At 33.9% G+C, this 24,947-nt stretch overlaps 1 protein-coding gene across 1 annotated transcript in view; it reads right to left on the bottom strand.

Annotated features, from left to right (window-relative positions):
• DNAH5 (dynein axonemal heavy chain 5) overlaps positions 1–24,947 on the bottom strand; it is a 294,914-nt gene that overhangs the window by 182,682 nt on the left and 87,285 nt on the right. Inside the window, exons 22-30 of the mRNA XM_027869069.1 lie at positions 21,709–21,910; positions 20,798–21,033; positions 18,517–18,735; positions 17,556–17,618; positions 16,894–17,132; positions 14,276–14,516; positions 11,815–12,014; positions 8,705–8,858; positions 1,125–1,288 (exon numbers count right to left, since the gene is read on the bottom strand). Coding sequence (XP_027724870.1) covers positions 1,125–1,288; positions 8,705–8,858; positions 11,815–12,014; positions 14,276–14,516; positions 16,894–17,132; positions 17,556–17,618; positions 18,517–18,735; positions 20,798–21,033; positions 21,709–21,910 — 1,718 coding nt within the window. The remainder of the gene's footprint in view (positions 1–1,124; positions 1,289–8,704; positions 8,859–11,814; positions 12,015–14,275; positions 14,517–16,893; positions 17,133–17,555; positions 17,619–18,516; positions 18,736–20,797; positions 21,034–21,708; positions 21,911–24,947) is intronic.

The raw sequence follows: 24,947 nt of genomic DNA, 5'->3' as shown, positions 1-24,947 counted from the left end.
ACATAGCCAGGATGTGTCAAAGGCAAGGTTTGAATCCAAGTTTTCCTGGCTCTGAGTTCAGTTCTCTATCTTCTATTACACCCTAGCTCTTGGAACACAACTATTATACAGTATTTCCAAACAACAAATTATTTAATTTTCTGCATCATTTTATTTTGATTAATCATGGTAAAAGGCCAGGAACAATTTCACTGCTTTTCTAATTACACTAGAATATTTATACTTACATTAAGCACTAATTTACATGTAATCCTTAAAGCATAGCCAGATAATGTTCAGTCTTACTCAGATACACTATGTTCAGCTGTATATCATAAAATATTTTGTTCCTTCTGAGAATGTTTTTCAAAGAGGTATCTGAAACACATGTGAACTGAATTCAAATGACTGCTTAAGGTCCCTTGTGCCTCTAAGATATACATTTTTATGATTTTATGAAAGAAATATCAAGAGGATCAGAATTTATAGTCATCTGAAGAGAGATTAGGGTTTCAAACTATTTGTTTCATTTCCCCTTCAGGGAAGCTATCTTCTCACAAACTCTTACACCTCTGAAAGGCTTGATGAAAGGCAACTTTCTTTAGTTGATCAAAAGCTTCAATAAATTGTTCAACAAACATTTATTTAACACCTATTAAGCACCTGAGTCTGCACTACATAATTTGGCATTCATTGTGTGGTGTAAAGGTTTTTGTTTGTTTGTTGTTTGTTGGCCTGCATCTGGGTTTCATCAGTGTGAGGAATTCCTCGCAGGGAAACTCCCTAAACTGATGCAAAGCATTGATTTAGCTGTAAATTACAGTCTTCAAGACTTTCCGATAGCCTTGGAAAGCCAAGTGACTTGTCTATGGTCAAAGAGTCAGTAGTCATCAAGGCAGGACTTGAACCCAGGTCTGTCTAACTCCAACCACTACTACTAACCACTTTAACAGTTCTCTTATTATGTTAGAATTACCTAGATATTGGCATGCTATGTTAATAGTATAACTAAAAAATTTCAAGTCAGACAACACCTGAGCACATGATCAATACATATTGAAATTATCTATTTTTTAAGGCCTTAGAACTTTCCAGTTCTCAGGTTATCCTAGTCCTATCAAGGTTAACTGTGCTATAAGTCTTACCCAGTAAGTGATTTCTGACAGATTTCCAGTTGATCTAATAGATGTGGCAAAAGCTGCCCCATGGTTTCATCTCCAACACAACACTGTACTACATTTGGCATATCACGTGCCCGTGTCATGATCTTCACCCAGGATTTATCTATATTGGAAAAACACTTGGCTTCCTATTGGTATTAAAAAAAGAAAGTGAATTTACACAGCTGTAGAAAGTAATTTCTATAGCATCTTATACATCTTATCAAAGTTAATGTTTCTAACAACTTTTGTTTAGATAGGATACCCAACTTCACAGATCTCTGTTTGTAAAATAGGAGATAAGAAGGGTCCTTTCCTGCTATAAATCTGTTATCCTAAAATTCTCAGTATATTTGATAAGAACCACATCATTCTCTTTCTGATAATAGGGCAGTGATCTCTTCTTTATTACTCCACTGTAGCTTCCACCTGTTTTTCCTCGCCATGCTATATCATCTTCTACATTTATCTTACTCTCACATTCCCTTGGAAGTTTCATATAAGAGTTAGAACACTAGAAAGCAAGTCAGAAAACTTGAACTCAAGCATGGCTCTACAACACATGTAGTAGCTAAGTGCTATAGTGAATAAAATGTTGAATTTGGAGTCAGTAAGATGTGTTTCAATAATGCCTTAATATTAGTATAACCATGAATAAATCACTTAGATCTTATTTAGCCTAAGCTTCATCTTCTTTAAAACTGATACAATAATAGTGTCTATTTCCCAGGGTTATTAAGAGATTCAAATAAGATAATGTATCAGAGCATTTTGAAAACCTAAACTGTTATACAAGTTTTAGCTATTACTAATTAGCCTTGTGACCTTTGATAGACAAATCATTAGCTCCTCTGAACCTGTTTCTTTATCAGGAAAACAAAGATTATGTACTTGCACTATAATAATAATAGCTTGTATTTATATGATGATTTAAGTTTCTCAAATCACATTATATATATATATAGTTAGATAAACATATAGCATATATAATATGTTTATATAAACATATATATATAAAATTTCATTTGATATTTACTTAACAGCCTTATAAGGTAGATACTATTTTCTTCATTTTATAGATAAGGAAAATGAGGTCAAGAGAAGCCAAGCAACTTACCCAGGGTCATACAGCTAATAATTATCTAAGACAAGATTTAAACTCAAATGCTGCTGATGCCAAATCCAGAGCTCTAGCCATTACACTACCTCTTAAGGAGTGATTTTAAGAATCAAATGAGAAAATGCATATAAGGCACTTTTTGAATCTTTGACTATAACAGGAATACTAGTTATTGGTATTATCCATCATCCATTCACCCACTAGGTGACACAAATCTTCTTAGCATGGAAATATATATAGCCTTTTTCATAGGCCATTCTCTGTACTTCTTTTAAATCTATATTCCCAGAAATGAAACAAGAAATAGAAAATAGAACATCTAGGGATGAAAGAATGTCAAGGAGAAATGATACTTTAGAAGTTAAGAAATCTTACTCAAGGACTCAATGCCCTGAAAATTAAATAAACCAAACAGAAAATAAAAGCTCAATAAGACAAGCAATATTAAAACAAAATCAATCAATAGACTGAAAAAAATAGAAATGTCTATAATATAATATCAAAAACAAGAGACCTATAAAACAGGTCTACAACCTAAGCATAATCAGACTATCTGAAAACCATGACTAAAAGAAAAAATAGATACCACGTATCAAAAAATCATGAGTGAACATGATTTAGATTGCTTAGAAAAAGAGGACAGTGAGAACAGAAATAATCTACTAGTTACCTCTTAAAAGAAATCCCAAAATAAAAGACTCTCAGGAATGTGAACACCAAAATTCATAGCTTTCATGTCAAAGTAAACATTGCAAAAAGCCAAAAATGTACATTTCATGTACCAAAGGGCCATTGTTAGGATTGCAAAAGATTTAACACCTACCATTCTAAAATATAGGAAAGCTTGGAATGTGGTATCCCAAAAAGCCAAAAAAATAGAAGCTTAGAAACAAGAATAACCTATCTAGAAAGTATATAATCCTATAAGGAGAAAATGGATCTTTAATGAAATAAAGACTGTCCAGGCATTCCTGATGAAAAAGTCTGACCTGAGCAGATAGTGTAAAATAAAAATGAAGGATTGAGAAATATAGACAGGCACATACTTTGGTTCAATTGGAAGAGATTGTGTTGGGATGAATTGATCACCTAGTAATACAGACACAAGAAAGAAATGTCTTTTCTGAATCCTTAAGAGTAATAAAGAAATGGGAAACAAGAACGACAGAGAGCCTGTGGTTCTCTTTGGATGGTCTTGGGAAAAAACAGCAATGGGAGTGACAGAGAGCTATACTGGGGAAGAAAATAGGAAGAAGGGATTATTACTTCACATAAAAGAGGGCATAAGATGAAGGGTATAAGCTGGAGGGGTGGAGGAAACAGGCATCCCATTAACTTCATTTTCATCTGAACCAAAATAAGGTTGAACACAATTACACAAACCCACACACAAAGACTGCAATATAGAAATAAAGTTTAATAGGGAAATGGCAGAGGACAGGAAAAAGGAATGAGGAAATATAAAAAAGAAGGCAGCATAGGTAAAAGAAAAAAAAATCATAAGTAAAACAACCAGCATCAGAGGAGAGAACACGTATGGGAGCCAAAAAAAAAAAATGGAAAGGAATAAAGAGTAACAAACTGAGACCAAGGCAGGGCAATGGAAAGAGAATAGTAACAACACAATAGAAGCCAACTGCTTCATTTATAGCTAATAGTGTTAGGCAAACACCTTTTTTTGTTATCATCTTCTAATTTGGAAAGAAGGGGATGGGAGCAAAGAGAAGAGAAAGAACAAGAGAATAGAATGGGAGAAAAAAAGATAATTAGCAATTGCAAACTGTGAAAATAAATAGGATGAATTCACTTATAAAAAGGAAAAGGAGAGCAGAATGGCTTAGAAAACAGAGCCTCCCCCAAAAAATATTATTTACACGAAACAAACTTGAAACATAAAGATGCACACAGAATTGAAATGAGAGAGAATCTACTATGCTTCAGGGTCAAAAAAGCAGAACTAGCTGTAATTATCTTAGATAAGTCTATAATAAATGTAGGCAATAAAAAAGAGGTAAGCAGGGAAGATACATTTAGCTTAAAGACAATAAACATAATGAATAAATTTAAATATGTAATATATCTGTGCCTAAAAGCATAGCATCTAAATATTTATAGGGAAATTTGATCAAATTACAGGGAGAAAGAGATGTTAAAACTATAATAGTTAGAGACCTCATTACAGACATTTCAAACCTACATAATCAGAGGAGGATGGGGACGGGTTTACAATGAGGAAAAAGTGAAGAACCGGAATAGAACATTAGAAAAATTAGAGATTAAAAAAAAGAAAAACTAGAGGTAATTGATCTGTCACTTACTGAATGAGAACAAAAAGAGTTTACAGATTTCCCAGCCATGCATGATATCTTTACTAAAATTGACCACATAAGAACATCACCTAAAATGTAGAAATGCATTTTTACTGTTCACAATACAATAAAAATTATATTCCCCAAAGGGCCTTTGAAGAATTAATTACAAATCAATTGGGAAACTAACTTAATCTTAAAGAACTGGTGTGTCAAAGAATAAATCAGAGAAACAATAGACAATTTCACAAAAGCAAATGACAATGAAATAACAGACCAAATGTATGGATGTAGCTAAAGCAATCCTTAGAGGCAGAAAATGTGCATGAGTAAATATTTTCATCAATAAAAGGGAGAAAGAACAAACTGGTACATCAGGCATAACACTTTTAAAAACTGAAAAAAACCAACAAAGTAGAAATTCTGAAAATAAAGGATAGGATTAAGTTTTTTTATTGATATATAAATTACAGAGAAATAAGAGAAAGAAAAATATGGACTAATATCCCTAACAGACAATGATAAAAAATCTTAAATAAAATATTAGCAAATAGTCTATGACAAAATATTTAAAACATTATTAACCACAACCATGTGGGATTTATAAAACAATGAAGGGTTGTTGCAATATAAGGACAAATATTTTTAAAAAACAATATTAATAGCAACACATTCTTTTAAAAAATAGATGTTTATATTAATAGATGCTGAAAAGGCTTTTCAAAAAACTCAACATCCATTTCTGTTAAAAAAAAAAACTAGAAAGCATAGTAAGAAATGGGCTTTCCTCTAATATGGTAAATATTATCCAACAAAAATCAAGGGCAAACATGTAATAGAAAATAATTAGAGGTTTCCAAAAAGTTCAGGGTAAAGCAATTATGTCCATTATCACCATTACTATTTAATAGAGGTAGTAATGCTAGCTATAGCAATAAGGAAAAAAAATTAGGAAATAAACATAGGCAAAGAGGAAACAAGGAACCAATGCTATCACTTTTCACAGATGATTTGTTGAACTATCTAGAAAAACTGAAAAAGTCATCTAAAAATTAATAGTGTTAATAAATTCAGTAAAGTTTCAATATATATAATGAGTCATAAGGATTCTTATATTTTATCACCAAAGCCTAGCAAGAAGAGAGATGAAGAAAAATAATCACAGATACAAAATATTTGGCATATATCTAACAACACACACCCAGGAACTGTATGAATGCAATAAAAAAAACTCTCTTTACAGAAATAAATGCAGATCTAAATAATGAGAAAAAACATTAATTGCTCATTTTAAAGTTGTCAATAAAAAGTCACAATTCAACCTAAATTATTCACTTATTAATTGACATGCCAATCTATCAAAGAATTATTTTTGTAGAGTTATAAAAATATAATAATGAAATTCATCTGGAAAACAAAAGGTCAAGAATCTCAACAGAAATGTTGAAAGAAAAAGTAGGAAGGAAGGAAGTCTCAGTAACAGATCTTAAACTGTATTACAATACAATATTAATCAGAACAATTTGTTACAGGTTAAAAAATATAGAAGTTTATAGTGGAAATATTAGATATGCAATACACAGAAGAAAGCAAATACATTAGCATAGTGTTTGATAAATCTGAAGAACTCAATGGGGTACAGATTTACTGTTAAGTAAAAACTACTGGAAAATTTGAAAAAAAAAATCCAGAAATTAAATATAGACCATCATAAGCAAGTAACTGGGACCAAATTTTACAGAAAGTTTCTGTGGTAAAGGTTTCATATACAAGATATGAAAGCAACTGATTCAAATTTATAAGAACTCTCCAATAGATAAATGGTCAAAGAACATGAGCATGCAATTTTCAAGAAAAGAAATAATTAATTTCAAGCTATCAATAACCATACAAAAATGTTCCAAATCACTAATAATTAGAGAAATTAAAATTAAAGCAACTCTGGGATTTCCTCATATGTATGCATCAGATTAGCAAAGAAGACAAAAGAGGAAAATAAGAAAGCTTGGAGAGGCTATGCTAAAACAGGCACACTAATGCACTATTGGTGGAGCTGTGAAAAGGTTCAGTCATTTTGGAAAGTAATTTATACTGTGCTTCCAAAATTACTAAACTTTCCATATACTTTTGGCTGAGTGATACCACAACTAGACTTAAACCCCAAAGAGATCCAAGAAAGAGGAAGTGAACCCATATGTAAGAAAATATTTATAATGGTTCTTTTTGTATTAATATAATGGAAAACTGAGGGGCTATCTACCTATTGGGAAATAACTAAATAAATTAGAGTATATAAATATTATATTAATGTGGAATATTATTGTACCACAAACAATGGTGGTGAAATAGACAGTTTCAGAAGAAATTGGAAAGACCTACCTAAAAAGTAAGTGAGCAGAACTAGAAGAACAATTCATACAATGGCAATATTATTAGGAAAAATAATGTTGAAAGGCATTAGGAGTCTGATCAATGCAATGACAAATTACAGTTACAGAAGGCTGATGACAAAACATGTCACCCACTTTCTGGCAATGAGATGAAGAAGGACTCAAAATGTAGAATGAGACACACAGTTTTGGATGTGATAAATGAGGGGATTTTGTTTGCTTGTCTATGATATTAGGAGGGGCTTTTTTTTTACTTTTTTGTTCAATTTGAGGTGCAGCTGAAGGAAAGAAAATGTTTAATTGAAAAAATATTTAAAGTATTTGAAACAATAAAAACATCACAAAAGAAAAAAATTAAACCCTCTTCTCTTCTTTGAAACTATGTAAGTGGATATGAAAAAAAACTTAATGGAGTTTTCTTCTTCCAATAGTTAAGAAGAAATGGAATCATGTCCTTTCATGAATGCCTAAACAGCGTTACCATTTGTAGGGGAATCCTTTCACTGAATGAATAGACAGTGTCTATAACCCTACTCTCCTAATGTCACCTATCATGCAACTCAGATATGCTTTTGGTTTAAACCATCCAGTTCTGGTTAAAACTGGCTGCTGAAACCCTTAGCAGCTTACTGATGCAACATAGTTATAATGCTATAGTCCTCATCCTGAGTAGGTCTTTCTGGCTAATTTTTAGAGACCATGCTTTTGATATCTGTGTTTCCTGAATCCATCGCCCTGCAGCTACCATAGCAAACTCCTTTTCTTAAAATTTTATATAAAGCCAAGATCCCAGTGGCTCTGGGCGTTAGACGAGAAAGCACATCCCACTATTCATTTTGGCCACTACCCACTGTAGTCTGCCTCCTGTAGCATGGGTCAGTGGGGACAAGGGGACTATTCCTGGATTTATTCTGGATTGCTGTATTTGCCTATGTTATACTTGGCTTCAAGAATCAATAAATCATTCTAGCCCAGTCTATGGTCCTTATACAACAATCACCAAAATTCCACCCTAAATTTGCATGACAATTATGTTATAGGACTTGTGTCTGCCTACCATCAGGTGTGATAGCAGGAACAGGTTGGATTAATCCTATCTCTTTTACATCAAGTAGGGAAATTAAATTCCATACTAAGGTAAAATTACATTCAGGTTTTTAAGTTTCAAATGTATTATAAAAACACTGATTTCATATACAATTCAAAAGAATGTACTGAGATGTAATGAAAAACTTTTTTAAAAAAAATACAATTAAACATCTCAAAATACACTCCATGTATGTTTAAACTGATTACAGCAATTTGAGGAGGAAAAAAATGCTCTTGATATGTTTTATGTGGGAGAGAGAGTATCTTTTTGTATATTTTCAACCCAGAATTTTATATTATAGATGCAATTAAGTGTCATACCCTTCATTATTTTAAAATGTTACTTCTGTAAGAATAAATTACCATAACTTCATCAAGATGACCTCTTCATAATTCCATACTCTTCTATAGTCTAGATTAACATTTTCTGATGATTCGTATCAGTCATGCAACTATTCCCTACTTTGTTATTTTCCTTCATTCCCACCTTCTACCACTATGCAACATTCTCCACTTCCTCCTTTCCTTCCCCTACCTCACAAAAAGATAAAGGGAAGTCGATGGATATGAGTCTTGGCTACTTTACTTTATAAGGTGTTTTTCAGTATTTCATATTTCTGTCATGAAAAAAACTAATAAACCATAAACTTCAACAACCTTCGGCAGCTGTTTGGCGATGTCTCCTCCCACAAAGACAGCTTCTAAATAAATCCACAAGTTCTGCACTGTCATCCAGTTTTCAATGATGTCAGTTGTGTTGGAAAGGTATTGTACCCATTTTTGAATCTGTGCCTTGAATGGAATGTTATACCTAAAAGAAGAAATATTTTAAATCTATATTTTTCTCAAATCCAAAGGTAAAAAAAAAAATGTTACTTGCTCATGCATCTAATTTATTTGCCTTTGGGCTCAGCAGTAGCATACAGTGCACTAGTCTCTTTTTCCTTCAAGTGACTTTCATGCCCTTTTACCAGAGTGGGAAACCTTCAATCTGTGAGCTTAATATGGTGCTTACTTAACTATCATTTTATATTATCAAATTACCATACTTCTGTTTGAAATGGGGAGTATAATTCACTCCTTCAACTTGAAACAGAACAATAAGTCTCAGGAAAAAAGAACTCACATGACCTGGCTGAACTGAGGAGGTGGCTTATGGTTTACAAGTTTGATCCCCTTGAGTCAAAACCTACTTGGAAAAGAGCTTATTTCTATTTGCCCTTCAATCTCACAGACAGCTTGGAAAATCAGTTACAGTGAACTCTTCCTGGTAGGCAGAGAATTAAGTAGCAGTATCAATCAATCTGTCTGCCTCACTCTTTCTCTCTGTCTCTCCCCTTCACATTGAAACTGGGTCTTCATAACCTCATGTCATGATACACAAGGTAATCTAATTCCACTCTATTTACAGGAATGCTTGTGTATCTTGTATCTTTAGGGCTGCTGTTAAAAATTATATTTATACCTTATATAAAGTTATTTGTGTGCTGTTAGAGATTCCTAAAAGTCCATGTGCTTCCTAGTCATTATTAAATATGACTATTTTCATTTTAAGTATGACATTATTAAATATATGGACTCTGTTCAGCAAAAATTATTTATTCTGTGGAATTCAGTCTGCCAAGAGTATAATTGACTATTGCTGAATAGATACCTAGTTGAAGAAAACACTAGCTTAAAGAAAACACTAGCCTTTGACAGTTGGGCAGGGAATATTGTCATAAAGTTTTAAAGTGAGGATTACTCAACATTTCTGCTAGAGAAACATAGGTGGTGTCTATAATACCACAAAATAATTTCAACCATTCAGCATACAGTCTCTGAAGGTTTAAAAATAAAGAGTAGTTGAAGAGTTAAAAGAAAGGATTGACTAATTAGCATCCCAAAAGGCAGTCATAATAGGAAAATATGAATAGAGCAAATAGTTTATAAATATTCTCTAAAACCCACTACGTGGCTGCCTTTCTATCTACTTCCTTCCAAATGATTTATTGGCCTTTCTCTGTTCTTTTTCCTTTCCTTTTCTTCCTTCCTCCCATCCATAGCTTCCTTAATTGTATCTAGTTAAGATTTAAAATATAACCTAAACTGTTTCTTAATCTTTTTTTTTTTTTTGCATCATGGATCCCTTTGGCACTCAGGGGTGAAGCCTATGGATACTTTTTTAGAATAAAGTTTTTTGAAAGATATGCTCAATTTCAGTTAGAGGTTCATGAAAATCAAGATAATGTTTCCAATCTAAGTTCAAAGACACTCTGAGATATAACCACAAATTTCTTGGAGGTCCCTAGACCCCAGGTTAAGAACTCCTGACTTACATAATGTTATATTTATTTTTAAAAATTTATGTATTCTAGTTTTAATTTTAAAATCAGATAAATTTAAATACTTTTGTTCCCCCTTTCCTCCAAAAAATGAAATTAGTCAATTGATTTTAATTTCTATGGCCTTCAATTTACAATTTTCTATGGATTGATGGTCATCACTTGGGGAAAGGAGGGAAGGTTCACTGATGTAGTCCATTCTTGAATAACCTAAGCTGATGTGGTTTGCTTTTCTTTCTCAAGTATATTATCTATTAGTCCTTTTTGGACTCTGCTTTTTGTAGCCAAAATAGCAATTCCTTAAACCCTAACTAGACCAAATTCAATATTTCTAGAGGAAATAACTTGCTTGAGAAGTACTGCCTTGCATAGTTGTCAAACACTTAGATGTTTCAGAGAAAAAGGAAATAATTGTTTTTCCTCTAGTGTCAGTCAAATCAGGGACTCAGACTTCATACATTGTTGAACTACTAGAAAAGAATAAAAACCATCTGAAGTTATCAAGGAACCTGCTGTAGGCAACTCAGCTTAGAAAATGACTTGGAGTCAGAGAAGGTACTCACATCCTTACTTAACTACTTGCCATCTATGTGACCAAATTACTTAGATTCTTTGAACCTCAGTTTCCTCATCTGTGAAATGATAAGGGTAATCACTAAAATAGTTTATGACCCTAATATCCTATAGTTCTAGATATGTAGTCTGTATAATTCAACATGTGTTTGTTATACCATTAAAAATCAAAGTAAGTTATTAATTTTTACCAAGAGTATTTTATATATCTGAATAAAGTGGATTTTTTCCCTCTGGATTCATGTTCTCATGAATGAGTAAATGGAATGGTAAAATTTTCCATTTTCAGGACCACTAGCAGAAACATTTTCCATATTAGATGACAATGCTAAAATTCATGCGCACTCTGGAATCAAGCCAGTAGATCAATTTGGGGCAACACAAGGTTTTTATATAAAACTGGAGAATTCAGGGAGACAGTGTGATGGGCAGGAAAGATTACTGGATTGGAAGTCAGAAAGTTCAAATCCTGCCTCAGACTCTTGGTTAGTGTGATCTTACCTAAATCTCTTCATCTCTCTAGGCTCAAGTTTCCTCCACTGTAAAATGAAAGGAAAAATGCCCCCCCAAGATCCCTTTCAATTCTAAATCTATCATCCCATAATTCAAGGTGCTAATTTTGTGCTATGTTCTTTTGTGTTATGGGGGCTTTCAGAGAATCTAACCACTGGAGGATAATGATATAAGAATGGCACAAACGGAAGTGTCACTTGAAAGTACGCTTGCATATGGATGTTAGCATTAAAATAAATGTTTGAAATATTTGAAAAATATTTGACATCTGGGAGGGGCTTACAAAAGTTTTTCATTTCCCTTAAATTGTTTGTTTTTCCATTTTTAGCTATCATGAAAAGAAGATGGCTTTGTTACCTGTTACTCATTAAGGAACCCAGCATCATCAAGCTATCTTCCGTGCTGGCTATAATTTCTGCTGTACTATCCCCTCTTAAGAGAAGTTCACCACGATTTTTAAAACTGGAAAATGTAAAGGTTTTGTTGTCCCACTCAATAATTACTTGTTTCAGTTTTTGTTCAATGTCCCTCTCCTTCACTGCACTGATACAAATGTCCTGTCAAAATAGAAAATGCTCATTTTAAAAAAAAAATCAAAACTTTCAATAAATCACAAATTTTCCATTCACAATCAAAGTCATGGCAAGGAGATGACCCTGTTTCTCTAAAGCTAAAACACATTGTGGCAGGTATCTACCAAGCTGGAAAGGTATTGAGGCACTATGCTAAATACTGTGGATTCAAATATAAAAAATTGAAACGATCCTTGCTCTCAAAGAGTTTATATCATAATAGAAGAAGACACATAAGGGAAGAGCTGGGTATGGAAGCAGGAGCAAGGCATGAAGATGACTGGGAAACGAGATAGAGGCTTAGATCCAAGGAAGATAAGGTGAAAGCTTGCTGATCATAGCCCAGGATGGTTGCAGAGCAAAGACCATAGTTTGGAGGGGAGGTGGGGGTTAGAGATGACAGTTGCAATTTCGAAGATACGAAATGGAGATGACTGAAGAGATAACATCATCAAACTAGATGGTAATGAATCTTGCAGCAATAGGAACTCTTGCAGATGACTGCCCTTCAGGTCCTAATCTTTCTCCTGGAAGATTGCACTAGACTAATTGGCTTCCCTGTCACAATTCGAATCCATCCTCTTCCACATAACTGGCACGACAATACTCAGAAAACACAGGTCTGAACAAGTCACCCCAGCCCCTCTAAAGTGACAATGACTCACTATTATCTTTAGGACAAAACACTTTTTGTTATTAAAGTCCTTTTCAAAATGGATCCAAACTTTTGATATTGATTACACATTACTCCCCTTCAGACACTCTACAGTCCAAGCAAACTAAACTTCTTGGTATTACTCTCATATAAAACTCTATCACCTATCTCAGTGACTTTGCACAGTCTCTCTGGAATGTGATCCATCTCCTCTGCTTCTTAGGATCCCTAGCTTCCTTTAAAACTTAGCTCAAGCAATATCTCTTGCATGAGGCCTCTTCTGATTTCCCTCCTCCCCTCAACCGCAGGGGTATGCTTCTCAAATTACCTTGAATATAATATCTATATAATATATAATACACTTATATGTATACATGTTTTTCTGGTAGAATGTAAACTCCTTGAGAGCAAGTACCATTTTATTTTTGTCTTTGTATCCCCAGCACTTAGCACAATATCTGGCACACAGTAGGTATTTAATGATTGATTGATTGGTCCTCTACTGTATTATATAGAGGTTATGGTATTCATGGATGATGTTTCCACATGAAATCCTTAAATTACTTTAAAAAGTAATCATCTATTTATTCTGGCAGTGGTGTTTTTGGTTTGTTTTTTTGCATATAGATGTCAGGAAACATTTTAGTCTTCCAAATCCAAAATTGTGGTGCAATTAACTGTGTACTTATGATTCATGAAATTTCCATTTATAAAACACTATATCAAACTCCTGTAATCTAGAAAAATTTGACCTGAGCTTTGAAGTAATCTTGGGTTGCTGAGAGTCAAAAATAAGGAAGGAATCATCCCAGTATGGGAGACAGCTTGTGTAAATGCAAGGAAACAGGAGATAGAAAATTTTGCATAATAAAGAGCAGATAGGTCTCTTTGTCTGGACCAAAGACTATGTGAAAGGGAGTAATGTATAAGTATGAAAAGGCAGGCTGGAGACAAATTGTGAAAGGCTTTAAGTAACTAGAAGAGAAGTTTTTATTGGATTCTAGAAACAAGAAGGAGGATACTACAGGTTTCTGAATAGTGAAGTAATCAGACATACATTAAGAACTTCACTTTGTCAGCTATGGGAAGGATAGATTAGAAGGGAGAGACTTGAATGAAAACCAGTCAGAAGGTCAACATAATATTATAGGCAAGGGATGATAAAGATCTAAACTGGGAAGTGGGGGAGGGGGTAGACAGGTATACAGAAAGACTCAGAGAAATGAGATGTTATAGAGGTAGAATCAACAAAATTTGGCAACTAATAGAATATGGAGGTAGGGGAGGTTGAGTAAAAAAAATTGAAGATAATTCTAAACAATTTAGTAGTTTCTCTAGTAAACCATAATGCTATAATGGTATGTGGAAGGTGGTAAGTTTCTGGGTGAATTCATTCAAATTAATACTTAGAAAGTACCACTAGCAACAAAGATTAAATTGAGCACGCAAGCACAAGCTTATTTGCCCAATAAAACTATTCTCTTTTTCATTTCCCTAGCTACATTTGCTGATCCAACACTTTATATTTGAGAAATGTGCAAAGGAATTTCATTTTCCCACCCAATCTCACATCATTTCTTGCCAAAAATACCTCTATTTCTTCTTTGTATTTCAGAAGAGGTGCATCCATGATGTTCCTCAATTTAAAGGTCTCGTTCTCTACATCAAAACTATGGCCTGTGAGTGCTGTAATCCTTTTCCAGTGTCGATCCATCATGGCTCTATTTGACATGTGTTCCAACAGAGGACAACACTCATTGAAATCATCAATGGTCTTCTTTAGGTCCAGAAAAGCTTGCCAGTCCTTCAAAGCACGTGGAAGTTTACGGCACCTATAAGAGAAAACCAGTAGAGAAGACTAAACAGGTCTGACCTATTTTTATTTCCATCTCATCTTTTTATAGCTGGCAAGGAAAACCACACTAAATCCAGATTTCCAATTATCTAGCGGTATGCCCTGAATGACATTGCTCTAATCATGGCCATTTCACAATAATTACCTTAATACAAAAGTCCCAGTATCCAAGAAAACCAACTACATTATCATTTGGTCAGTCACCTATTTAGAACTTTGTTCCTATGGAATTAACTGTCCTAATCACTTTGTTTCATCTAATGCCTTTTCACAGAACAGATTATGACTTTAGGTAGGCTTCATATGTATTACATATGCACTAATTTGGCTCTATCATAACAAATGTAGCATTACATTACTAAGACTAAATGTTACAGAGGACCATTCTTCATAGAAGGAAACCAAGGTAATGATTGGAATGACTTTTTCCAAGGAATTATTTTAGAAAGATACTAGGACCTGGTACACACAAGTCTGCCAAATAGGATGAAATGGCTACTCTCTCCCAATCCCATCCCAAAAGCCACATGAGGCAGCATGTTATAATGAAACTATGTTGGACTTGGAGTCAGATGGCTTAGGTTCAATTCTTTGCTATGATATCTACTAGTTATGTGACCTTAGGCAAGTCACTTAATCTCTCTCTGAGCCATAGATTTCTTATTTATAAAATGGAGTTTCATTTAGAATGAGAAGAAATAGTGGGTACACGTAACCTGCAACTATCTGAAGTTCTCTCGTGAACTAAGGATTCGGTTTGTTCTACTTGGCCCCAGGAGAAAGAACTAGGAACAATGGGTGAAAATTACAGAAAGGTAAATGTAAGCTCAATTTAAGGGAAAACTCTCTAATAATTAGAAGTATCAAAAAATAAATATGCTGAGATCACTTGCTAGGGATGCCATAGAAGAGATTTTATTCAGGTATGGCCTGGATTAGATGACCTCAGATGCCCTTCCAACTCTAACATTTGCACTTCCAGGGTCTCAGGGTAGTTGTTAAGGAAGTGTTTTATAAGCTTTCAACAGCATAAAGTTTATCTAACAGCATGCCTTAACAATTTAAAGTACATATCGGGGGCTAGGTGGTACAATAGATAAAGTGATGGACCTGGAGTTAAGAAGACCTGAGTTCAAACTAGGTCTCTAATACTAGCTACCTGTGTTACCTGGGCAAGTCATTTTACCTTTTCCTCAACTGTAAATAATTATAATTATATATTTATTATATATATTATATATATAATTATATTATAATTAATAATAGCACCTACCTCCCAGGATTGTTGTAAAGATTAAATGAGTTGATTTTTGTAAAGTGCTTAGCACAATGTTTGGCACATAGAAGGTGCTTAATAACTGCTTATTCTACCCATGACTTAAATAATTAAAGGTGGACAATATTCTATAATAAAACCTCTTTTTAACCTCTTTATATTGCTCAAGGTCAAAATGAAAAGAAATGAGATTTATGGGTGAGTATTAATTAAGGTTAATCCTATAAAATGATAGGGTCTCAAGGAAGAAAAAATCCCTTATAGTATTGATTTTAAGGGATGATTTCAGTTATGATTTATATTGAGAGTACTCATGCCTGTAACCCTCCCCATTTTCATTTCCATCTTTTGCTCTGACTACAAATCAAATTAATAGTACCAATGTCCCTGGAAGATATCAATTGACTTCCGAAGAGTTCACCTCATCATCATATATACATATATATATATATATGTGTGTGTGTGTGTGTGTGTGTGTATGGATAGGTATAGATAGGTATGTATTTGCATATGTATTCTATATGTATGTGTGTGTATGTGTGTACACATACATGTACATGCACATATATACAAGTACATATATGCATATATGTGTATATATCCAAATATATGGTGGGTCCTCTCCAATTAGAAAATATCTGACTTTTGTATGTGTGTCCCCAGTATACCATTTAGCTGATTGTTAGCATTTAATAAATACCTATTCATCCATCTTTATTATAACATTCTATAAATATGTAGGAGAATCTATAAATTCTTATTGTGTTAACAGATCTTTTAACACAGATTTCTAATATTCAATAAGGTTATTTAAATGAAGACAAAGTGTTGAAAAAAATTGACATATTTCATTCAAGTTTAAAAGATTTGCTTATATATCACCATTCATGTGGAGGTAATGAAATAAATACTGTTTGATGATTGTTTTGACAATGGTACAATAAAAAATGCTTCTCAAAAATCTGATATTAAAAAAGGATGAAGGAAAGAAAAAATGATTTAAGAAGAAAGTCATTAAAGTTTAAGAACTCTGGGGGCTCTTGTTGGCATACATGCCAACCTGTTGTCATTCCCTCACCTGTTCTGGAATTCTAGAAGGTCGTTGTTTATTTTTTCAGTATTCACTTCTGACCAAAGCATATCATAATATCCATTGACAGTGTTAATGACACTATTGTACAAGCTGTAGATTTTCTGGAGGAGATTAAGTTGCTTCTTGATCTCAAGGAGCTGAGGATACTGAGTCACAGGAAGCCCAAAAAGTTCTTCTCCACCCGTGTAAGTGACATACTTGCGAAATATATTGTCAAATCGAGTCTAACAAAAATATAAGTGAAGACCTGCTTAAATGATTTCCAAGGAGGATTAAAAAAACTTATGGCATGCCTAAAATAAGGCATTAGCTAACAGGTACATCATTGGGCACAAATATTTCCACATTTAATTGTTAACTGCCCCCCAAATCACTTTTCACTTAAATACATCTTCACTTAACTTATCATTTCTGTTTGCTTATTCATACAATAGAGATGATATAAAAATATCGTCTCTACTTTTCTACTTACTGACAATTTAAATTATTTTAACAAGATGTATGTATAATATTACACAGTTCAATACACATGCAGTATTAGAAAGTCTTTTACTTCTATTTCTTGGTTTAAAAAAAGAGTACAAGTGAAAAGACTTAGATATAATAGGCTTTTTTTTTTCTACCACTAAACACATTAGAAAGATTACCTGAAATATAATAAGTCTATCACTGGCTTCCTGGGGCTCTAGACCAGCAGCCATGGGACCATTCTGAAACAAAAGTTAAGATAAACAGCTAATAATGCATGCTATTTATATAAGAAAATGTCAAGCATTAGAAGAAGCCTTGGTTTCATTTAATACTGTTCTATGCTTTCAGTTTTTATTTTAAGGAACATAAGATTTGGATCATGCTTATAGTAAAAGGAATGAAGTTAGTATTACTATTACTTTACCTAAGAAAGCTTAAGATTTAAGGTGTATATTACTTCCTCTTTTCTGGGAAGTGATCTTTGCAACATAAATGAGAAGGGAGATGGGAAAGACATTGACTATTCTGGTTTTTTTTCCTTTAAAAAAAAGACAAATACAGTTTTGAACTGAGAAGTGAAGACAACAAAACATCACAAATTCTTGTTTCTCCATAGTACTAGAACATGCATCATTTTTTCTAACACATCACTCATAATAAGCTCTGTAGTTTTTAGCCCAGTGTCAAATAGGGTTCAGAAATATTACCCTCTGCTTCACATATTCATTGGTACTTGAAGGTATAGGGAAGGAAGGGGCTGCCATTGAACAGAATATTCAATCTTATTAAAGGAAACACTGCTGCCAAAAATTTTTCCATATACTTTTGGGAAAACTGTCCAATGTCTTTCATGACCTAAGTGATAAAAGGCAGACAGTATGTTGAAATTCTATAGTAAAACTGATTTTTAATCCCTTTAGACTTCTCAAGGTCAAAATAAAAAGAAATTAAATTTATGGAGGAATGTTAATTAAATCTAATCCTAAAGAAAAAAAATTATAGAGCCTTAAGGCAGAAAGAATCCTTTACAGTATAAATTTTAAGACTAATTATTTTAAAATAGCAATCCTTTTTGAAAAAAAAGTATCTCCTTTTCCTAATAAATACAAATACATACATAGAAAATTAGTTTAGTACCATGTCATAGTCTGAATAGAACTGATTACAATCTTCAACAAAAGTTTCTACAGTACTAATAAGTTCTCTTCTGAAATTTGGCTGCAATGTGAATAATTCATGCTGAACTTCACTTGATCGGGCCAAAATCTTCTCCCAAGTATAACGCAAAGTATCAACTTTTTCCATTTCCTCCTTTGCCACCAAGAGTCCATATTTGTTAAGCAGAGCATAGGATTCCTACAGACCAAAAAAAAATCACTAGGTACATAAATCAAAGCATAAAAACATTTCCTCAAAATTATGATAGAAAGAAATTACACCAAGGATATAGTATACTTTACTACTAGTATACTACTACTATTAAACTTTAAATCACTTAACCATTAAGAGCCAGAAAGAGACAAAATATGTAACTAAGTCCTTCTCTTGCTACCAAATTCAGTCTACAGGAAAAAAATGAAAGAAAGAAAAAATGAAAGTATGTGAATGTAGCATGCCTAGAGGAGGGAAGAGGAAAAGGGTCACTTTTACAGGCAAAGGAGGAAGCATCCAGGCGCTACCTAAGCATCTTGGGATTTGCAGTTTAATGCCCTGGGGAAAACTAGAATTCACAGATGTTCAATTTCAAGACCACACTTGGGGAGATTTAAAACACAGTTGGAAAGTCAAGGGATAAGAGACACAACGAGAAGGGGATATAGCTGGGCAGAATCTGCAGAAGCAGACCTTAATGAGAGTGTTATAAGAATAAGGTACCTAAGGATATCTTTCAGTATTTACTCCAGGACTGGGAACTGAGTGTAGCAGGCTAGTCTCAGGCCTACCCCCTCCCTTCACCCCCAGGATCACAGAACTTGAACTTAGCCTGGTGAATGCCCATTTGTTTTAGAACTATGGAAAACTTCCCAATTTTCTCTCTCTCCATCTCCCCTCTCCCTACTTCAACTGGGCTCACCTGATGTCTGTTCCTAATTTTTTTTTACCATGCTTTATTTTCCATGCTGTTTATCCTGTTTCCTTTTACCCCACCAAAAAGTATGATGATTTATTTATGAAATGTTGTGTATAGCCGAATTATACAGTGGTAGATCATAAAGGGGATTAATGGAAGGGACAGGGGTTATTTGAAATCTACACATAAAGAAATATTAGATCAGAAGAGTTAAATTTGTTCTAGTAACCAGACATAGCACTGATCTAGGGGTTCGGGGGTATTAAATTTCACTAATAACCAGTATAAAGAATTGGTAATTTTTTAAATTCTACAAATTTGCAGGAGCATCCCTGTAATGCCTATGGTAAAAATCACAAGTTTTTCTCTGATCCCTAAAAGGCTGGATACATTGAACTAGGGTGCTTTGAGCAGTTTGAATTGTCCAAGGAAATGGGTAGGGAACAGAAGTATAGTCTCACCCCGAGGCAGCCCCACACTCAGGAACAGGTGTGGTCAGAGGTAAATCAGCCCTTCCCCATTTCTGCTGCAGGAAGGGAATGAAGAGAGTTCTGCCTTCCACAGCACCACCTATAGTTTATACAATAAAAATCTTTTGCCATTTAGCTCATCCTCCAAGGCATGCCATGTCTTATGAGATTCTCTAGCCCATTTTAGAGATTTATGCCATTGATTGTTTCAGGGTTTAAGGGAACTGAAGAAAAGGAAAACCAGAAATTTCTGTCAGGATACTTCCCCAAAGTGGAATTAAGGAATTGTGAGGATAGTATCCATCCTGATCATTAGGGGGATTCAATAATGTAGCTGACAACTTGGTGGTAAGTCTAGTGTTACTAAATTATACAATAATTGCAATTTTTCTTGCTTTGATTTAAAATAATGGATCCTTCAGATCACTTTCGATAAAATATCTTCATCAAGGTTCACACACATACACACACACACACACACACACACACACAGCTATTATTTTCATATCCCTAAAAAACAACTATAGAAAAGTAATATCTTTTAGTAAAGTGAATTGTGAACTATCAGGCTTATTGGGATAAAACCTATTGTAATTAAAGATTTAATTATCATCTAATTTAAGGAAATTGATTTTTATTACTTAAAAGTATATAAATTATTCTATAGTAACTACTAGATTACTACTACTACTGAACATAGTCCCCCCTCAAATCTCATTTATACTATTTATGTGTCTTGTGCCCCTTTTCTTCATAAGGAGAACAAAGGGCAATTTCTATCTATTGCAGGTCAAATTAGCACAAAACTATTGAGAATCAAGTAAATGACTGTCACAGATGTGCTAATAACAAAATTACTCTTATCCTTGTTAGTTACCTCAATAGGGCCAACTTGAAAGTCTATGGGAATTTGCTGCTCTCTGATTTCTTTAAGTGCAGCCATTGCTATCCTGATATCATCCAAGTCTTTAATCTGACGATTTAATTTTTTATTGAGCTCTTCAACCAAAGTAAAAACATTTTCCATCTCACTTTTATATTTCTTGTTACAATGACGACCTATGTCAACCATCCAGGCCTTGGTTTCTGCAGTCAATGCCATCTTCAGGTCAGCTATAAAATATAAGATTCACAATACATTTTGGACAAGTTGGAACAGCAGCTGCCAAATATAACCACAAAAAGTCTATTTAATTTACAGTCACACTTGGCATTTACAGAAACTTCTCTCCTTTTCCCTTCTTTCTTTTTTTCTTCTGTGTCCTATAGATACCCAAAAATATATGGAAGTATAGTGGGTTTATACTTTTTACTCTTGCTCTCAAAAATTCAGACTAAAAAGATTTTCCACCTTAAAATTATTCATTTATATATTTTTATAACACTTGTCCTTATAAGAACCCAAAGTATATTGTCAAATACTAAAAACTACACATCAAATATCCATTGCCCTTGGAAATAAACCTCCAAGGTTTTTTATGTCTTTATTTTTTGAAAAAGCTCTATTTTAATACCGAATACATCAGATGTGTTCCCTTTCTCTAAATAAGCATTCATTTTCACTGCATAGCAGCAAAGCATTCATTATATCTCTACACATTCTCGAATAGCTGATTGTGTATAAGGGGAATAAATAAAAACCTACAAACTAGACTATTCTGCTTGAATTTCATAGAAAGAAAGTCAATCTTTAAGAAAACCCAGGCTCTCAGAAATAGTAATCTAGAGATGAAGAGATAAAAAATATTTGTTGAATTTCTATGGATACCTAAAAGAAAGTTTATCTACCTGTATATAATGCAACAGCTCCTACACAGATGTATTCAGGCTCAGCATTAATTTCCTGCTCTAAGTCTCGGAAATAGAGGATCTGAGATTCAAATTCAGAAAGTGAGGGCTTTTTGCTTAAAAATTCCATAATAGTGTCTTCTTTCTCCTTTTGCCATATATGATGGTAACGTTTGAAACAATCTAGAGATGAAATAACTTCCTGGAATAGGAAGAAACAAAGAAAGGAAACAAATATTTATTAAGTGTGTTCTGTGTGCCAAGCTCTGTGCTAAATACCTTTGAAATTATTACCTTGTTTGATCCTCGTAACACAGCTGAAAGGTAAGTTTTATTATCTCCATTTTGTACTCGAGGCTAACAGAGGTTAAATAACTTGCTCACAGTCACACAGCTAGTGTCTGAGGGAAGGTTTGAACTCAGGTCTTCCAAATTTTAGGCCCAGTGCTCTAAGCCATGTGATACCTAATTGTCTCTAAACAGCAATGGTTAAAATAAATTCATATTATAGTATGATAATAATAATAATTAACATTTATTTAGTACTCACTATGTGCCAGGCATTGTGCTAAATGCTTTACAATTCTTATCTCATTTGATTTCCACAACAACCCTGTGGGGTATGTCCCTATTTCACAGATGAGAAAACTGAGGTAAACAGTTAAAGTTAAGGGACTTGCCCAGGGTCATACAGCTTTTAAATATCTGAGGCTGAATTTGAACTCTGGTCTTCCTTCATATTATAGTATGAAATAGGAACAAGAAGATATAATCAATATCTCTGCTAATAACTATCGGCTAATTTTTTAGATAATTCAAAACATCAACATAATTTTATCCTAATGAAAAACATTTATTGCATATCTTTACCAAGAAAACACCAAAATGGGGAGTTTTGTGGTGTGGTACAATGAACATTAAGGGGCAGTTAAGTGGTTCAGTGGATAGAGCACTGGACTTGGAATCAGGAAGCCTCATCTTCCTGAATTCAAATACAGTCTCAGACACTTACTAGCTATATGACCCTGGACAAGTCACTGTTTGTCTCAGTTCCTTATTTATAAAATAAGCTGGAGAAGGAAATGGCAAGCCACTCCAGTATCTTTGCCAAGAAAACCCCAAAATGGGGTCACAGAGAGTCAGACAGGAATGAAACAACTGAGCAACAACAAATAAAAACAGAATGAACATTAGATGGGAATTAAGAGCACTAGTTCTAATTTTAACTCTTTGGACCCAATATACTCAAATGTAAAATTAGAGGGTTCTACTAGATTGAATTTAAGTCAGTTAAAAGGCAGCAATAATATAAAACCCGTTCTCAAAGATCTTAAAATTTCACAATGGAGAACATAATTTAACAAATCATTTTGATAAAAGGAGAACATGTTAGTTTTAGCAAAAAAAAAAAAAAACAAATAAATAAATAGTCCAGGGAAAGTAGTAAAATGAAGTGAGAAATAGTACTTTTGAGTTGGAGGGATGAGGAAGGCTCAAGGAAGACTGACAAACCAAGTTAGGCCTCAAAAGAAGGAAGGGCTTCAACCTGAAGAGAGTTTATTCTAGGTATGGGGTTATGATAGGACTAAGGAGACAATGTCTCTGGAACCAGATTAGCCCTGGTTTCCCTAACATAGCACCTTTCTCCCCACCCCCAAGATGGCGTAGACCCAGGTCATGTTTTGGGTCACCTAACAATAGGAATTAGCTTTCCCTAAAAAGTAGACAAAATCATCAGTTTGCTCTAGCTTCCCTAATGCAGCTTCTTTGGTCACCTAAGGCATTAAATGTTGTTGTCGTTTTTGTCCTTTGTTCTCGAAGAAGACCATGACATCAGGAAGATGATGCCATAACTTGCAGTGAATTGAACTTAAGTGAGAAAGGCTGTGGAAGGTCACCAGCCTCAATGTCTCCTCCAGAGCCATCTGGGTCCAGTGGCAAGATAGAGATCATGATGACTGGAGATGGCATTAAATTGTCTGAATCTCAAAAAGCCTGAACCTCCCGGTCTTGGTGGACATCTGAAATCATTCAATTCATCATGTCCTGCCCTAATGTCACGTTAACATTAAACTGTAAGCAGCTTGATGGCAGGGACTTTTTTTTGCAATTTTTTGTATCTCCAGCACTTAGTGCCTATCATGTAAAAGGCACTTAACAAATGTTGATTGATTGATGCTGACCAAATATGTTTCCAATAGGAGGCAACTGAGACCCCATCACCAACACTGAAGATAAATGCCATTGTATCCTTATTGAATATCTTTACTGTGTTGGGACAAAAGAATTCTTTTTGTTAATTGTTCAATGACTTATGAGTGCCTCATTTCATCCTACATCAAAACTGAACTAAGAAAGGATTGGCATTAGACCTGCCTCTTCATGATGGGAGTGGGCGGCAGTCATGGAGAGGAGAGAATAACTTCATGTCTAATGTCTGTGCCAATTCCAATACACTATGATTCTACTGACTTTCAAAATTCAGCAGATATCATCATGAGTTTGTACTAAGATAATGATACACTTAAATAATAGATTTACATGAAAATGTGTTAATAAAATTATTTTTATAAAGTTCAAGTCTTTTGCATTTGCTTGCATAATTTTAGAAAAAATAAATACATGATGAAAAACACTTTGAGATGTAATTTTTAAGATTTGAGAAAGTAACAAAGCTTTGTCTCCCATATATCAAACAAACAATAACTTTCTGATAAAATATTAGCAATAACTCTCAAAATGAACCAAATACAATAAAATTAAATTGGCTTCTGGAAGCGTTAGTGGGTTTGGTGTTCCCACTGCAAGCTTTCTGAATGCTGCAGAAATGTTCTTCAGCATTCGCTAGGTGATGATGATGATGATGATGATGATGATAGTAATGATGATAAAAGTTCATAATGATATAATATGCAGCTTTAAAGTTCACAAAGAACTTAACTCACAACAACCTTGTGAAGTAAGCAGTACTGATGTTATCCCCGTTTTACATATGTGGAAATTAATGCTCAGCCAGATCAACTCTCTTGTTGCACAGATAGTAAGTGTATAGAACCAAATCAAATCCAGGTTTTCTAAGTCCTAGTCCAATTCTATTTACCTCATACTGCCTTTCACTGAGATTTTCTACCCTTTAAAAATGGTTGATTTGCCTGATGATGTATCATACATACACGAGTCTATGCGATGCACTGGCAATGAAATTTGATCAAATCCCTCTTTTCCTTTCTCCCACACAC

The sequence above is a fragment of the Vombatus ursinus genome, unplaced genomic scaffold (genome assembly GCF_900497805.2).
Source record: "Vombatus ursinus unplaced genomic scaffold, bare-nosed wombat genome assembly UNPS02014791.1, whole genome shotgun sequence".
Lineage (NCBI taxonomy): Eukaryota > Metazoa > Chordata > Mammalia > Diprotodontia > Vombatidae > Vombatus > Vombatus ursinus.
The sequence above is the reverse complement of the archived record's forward strand: the minus strand, read 5'-3'. Positions and strand labels throughout refer to the sequence as shown.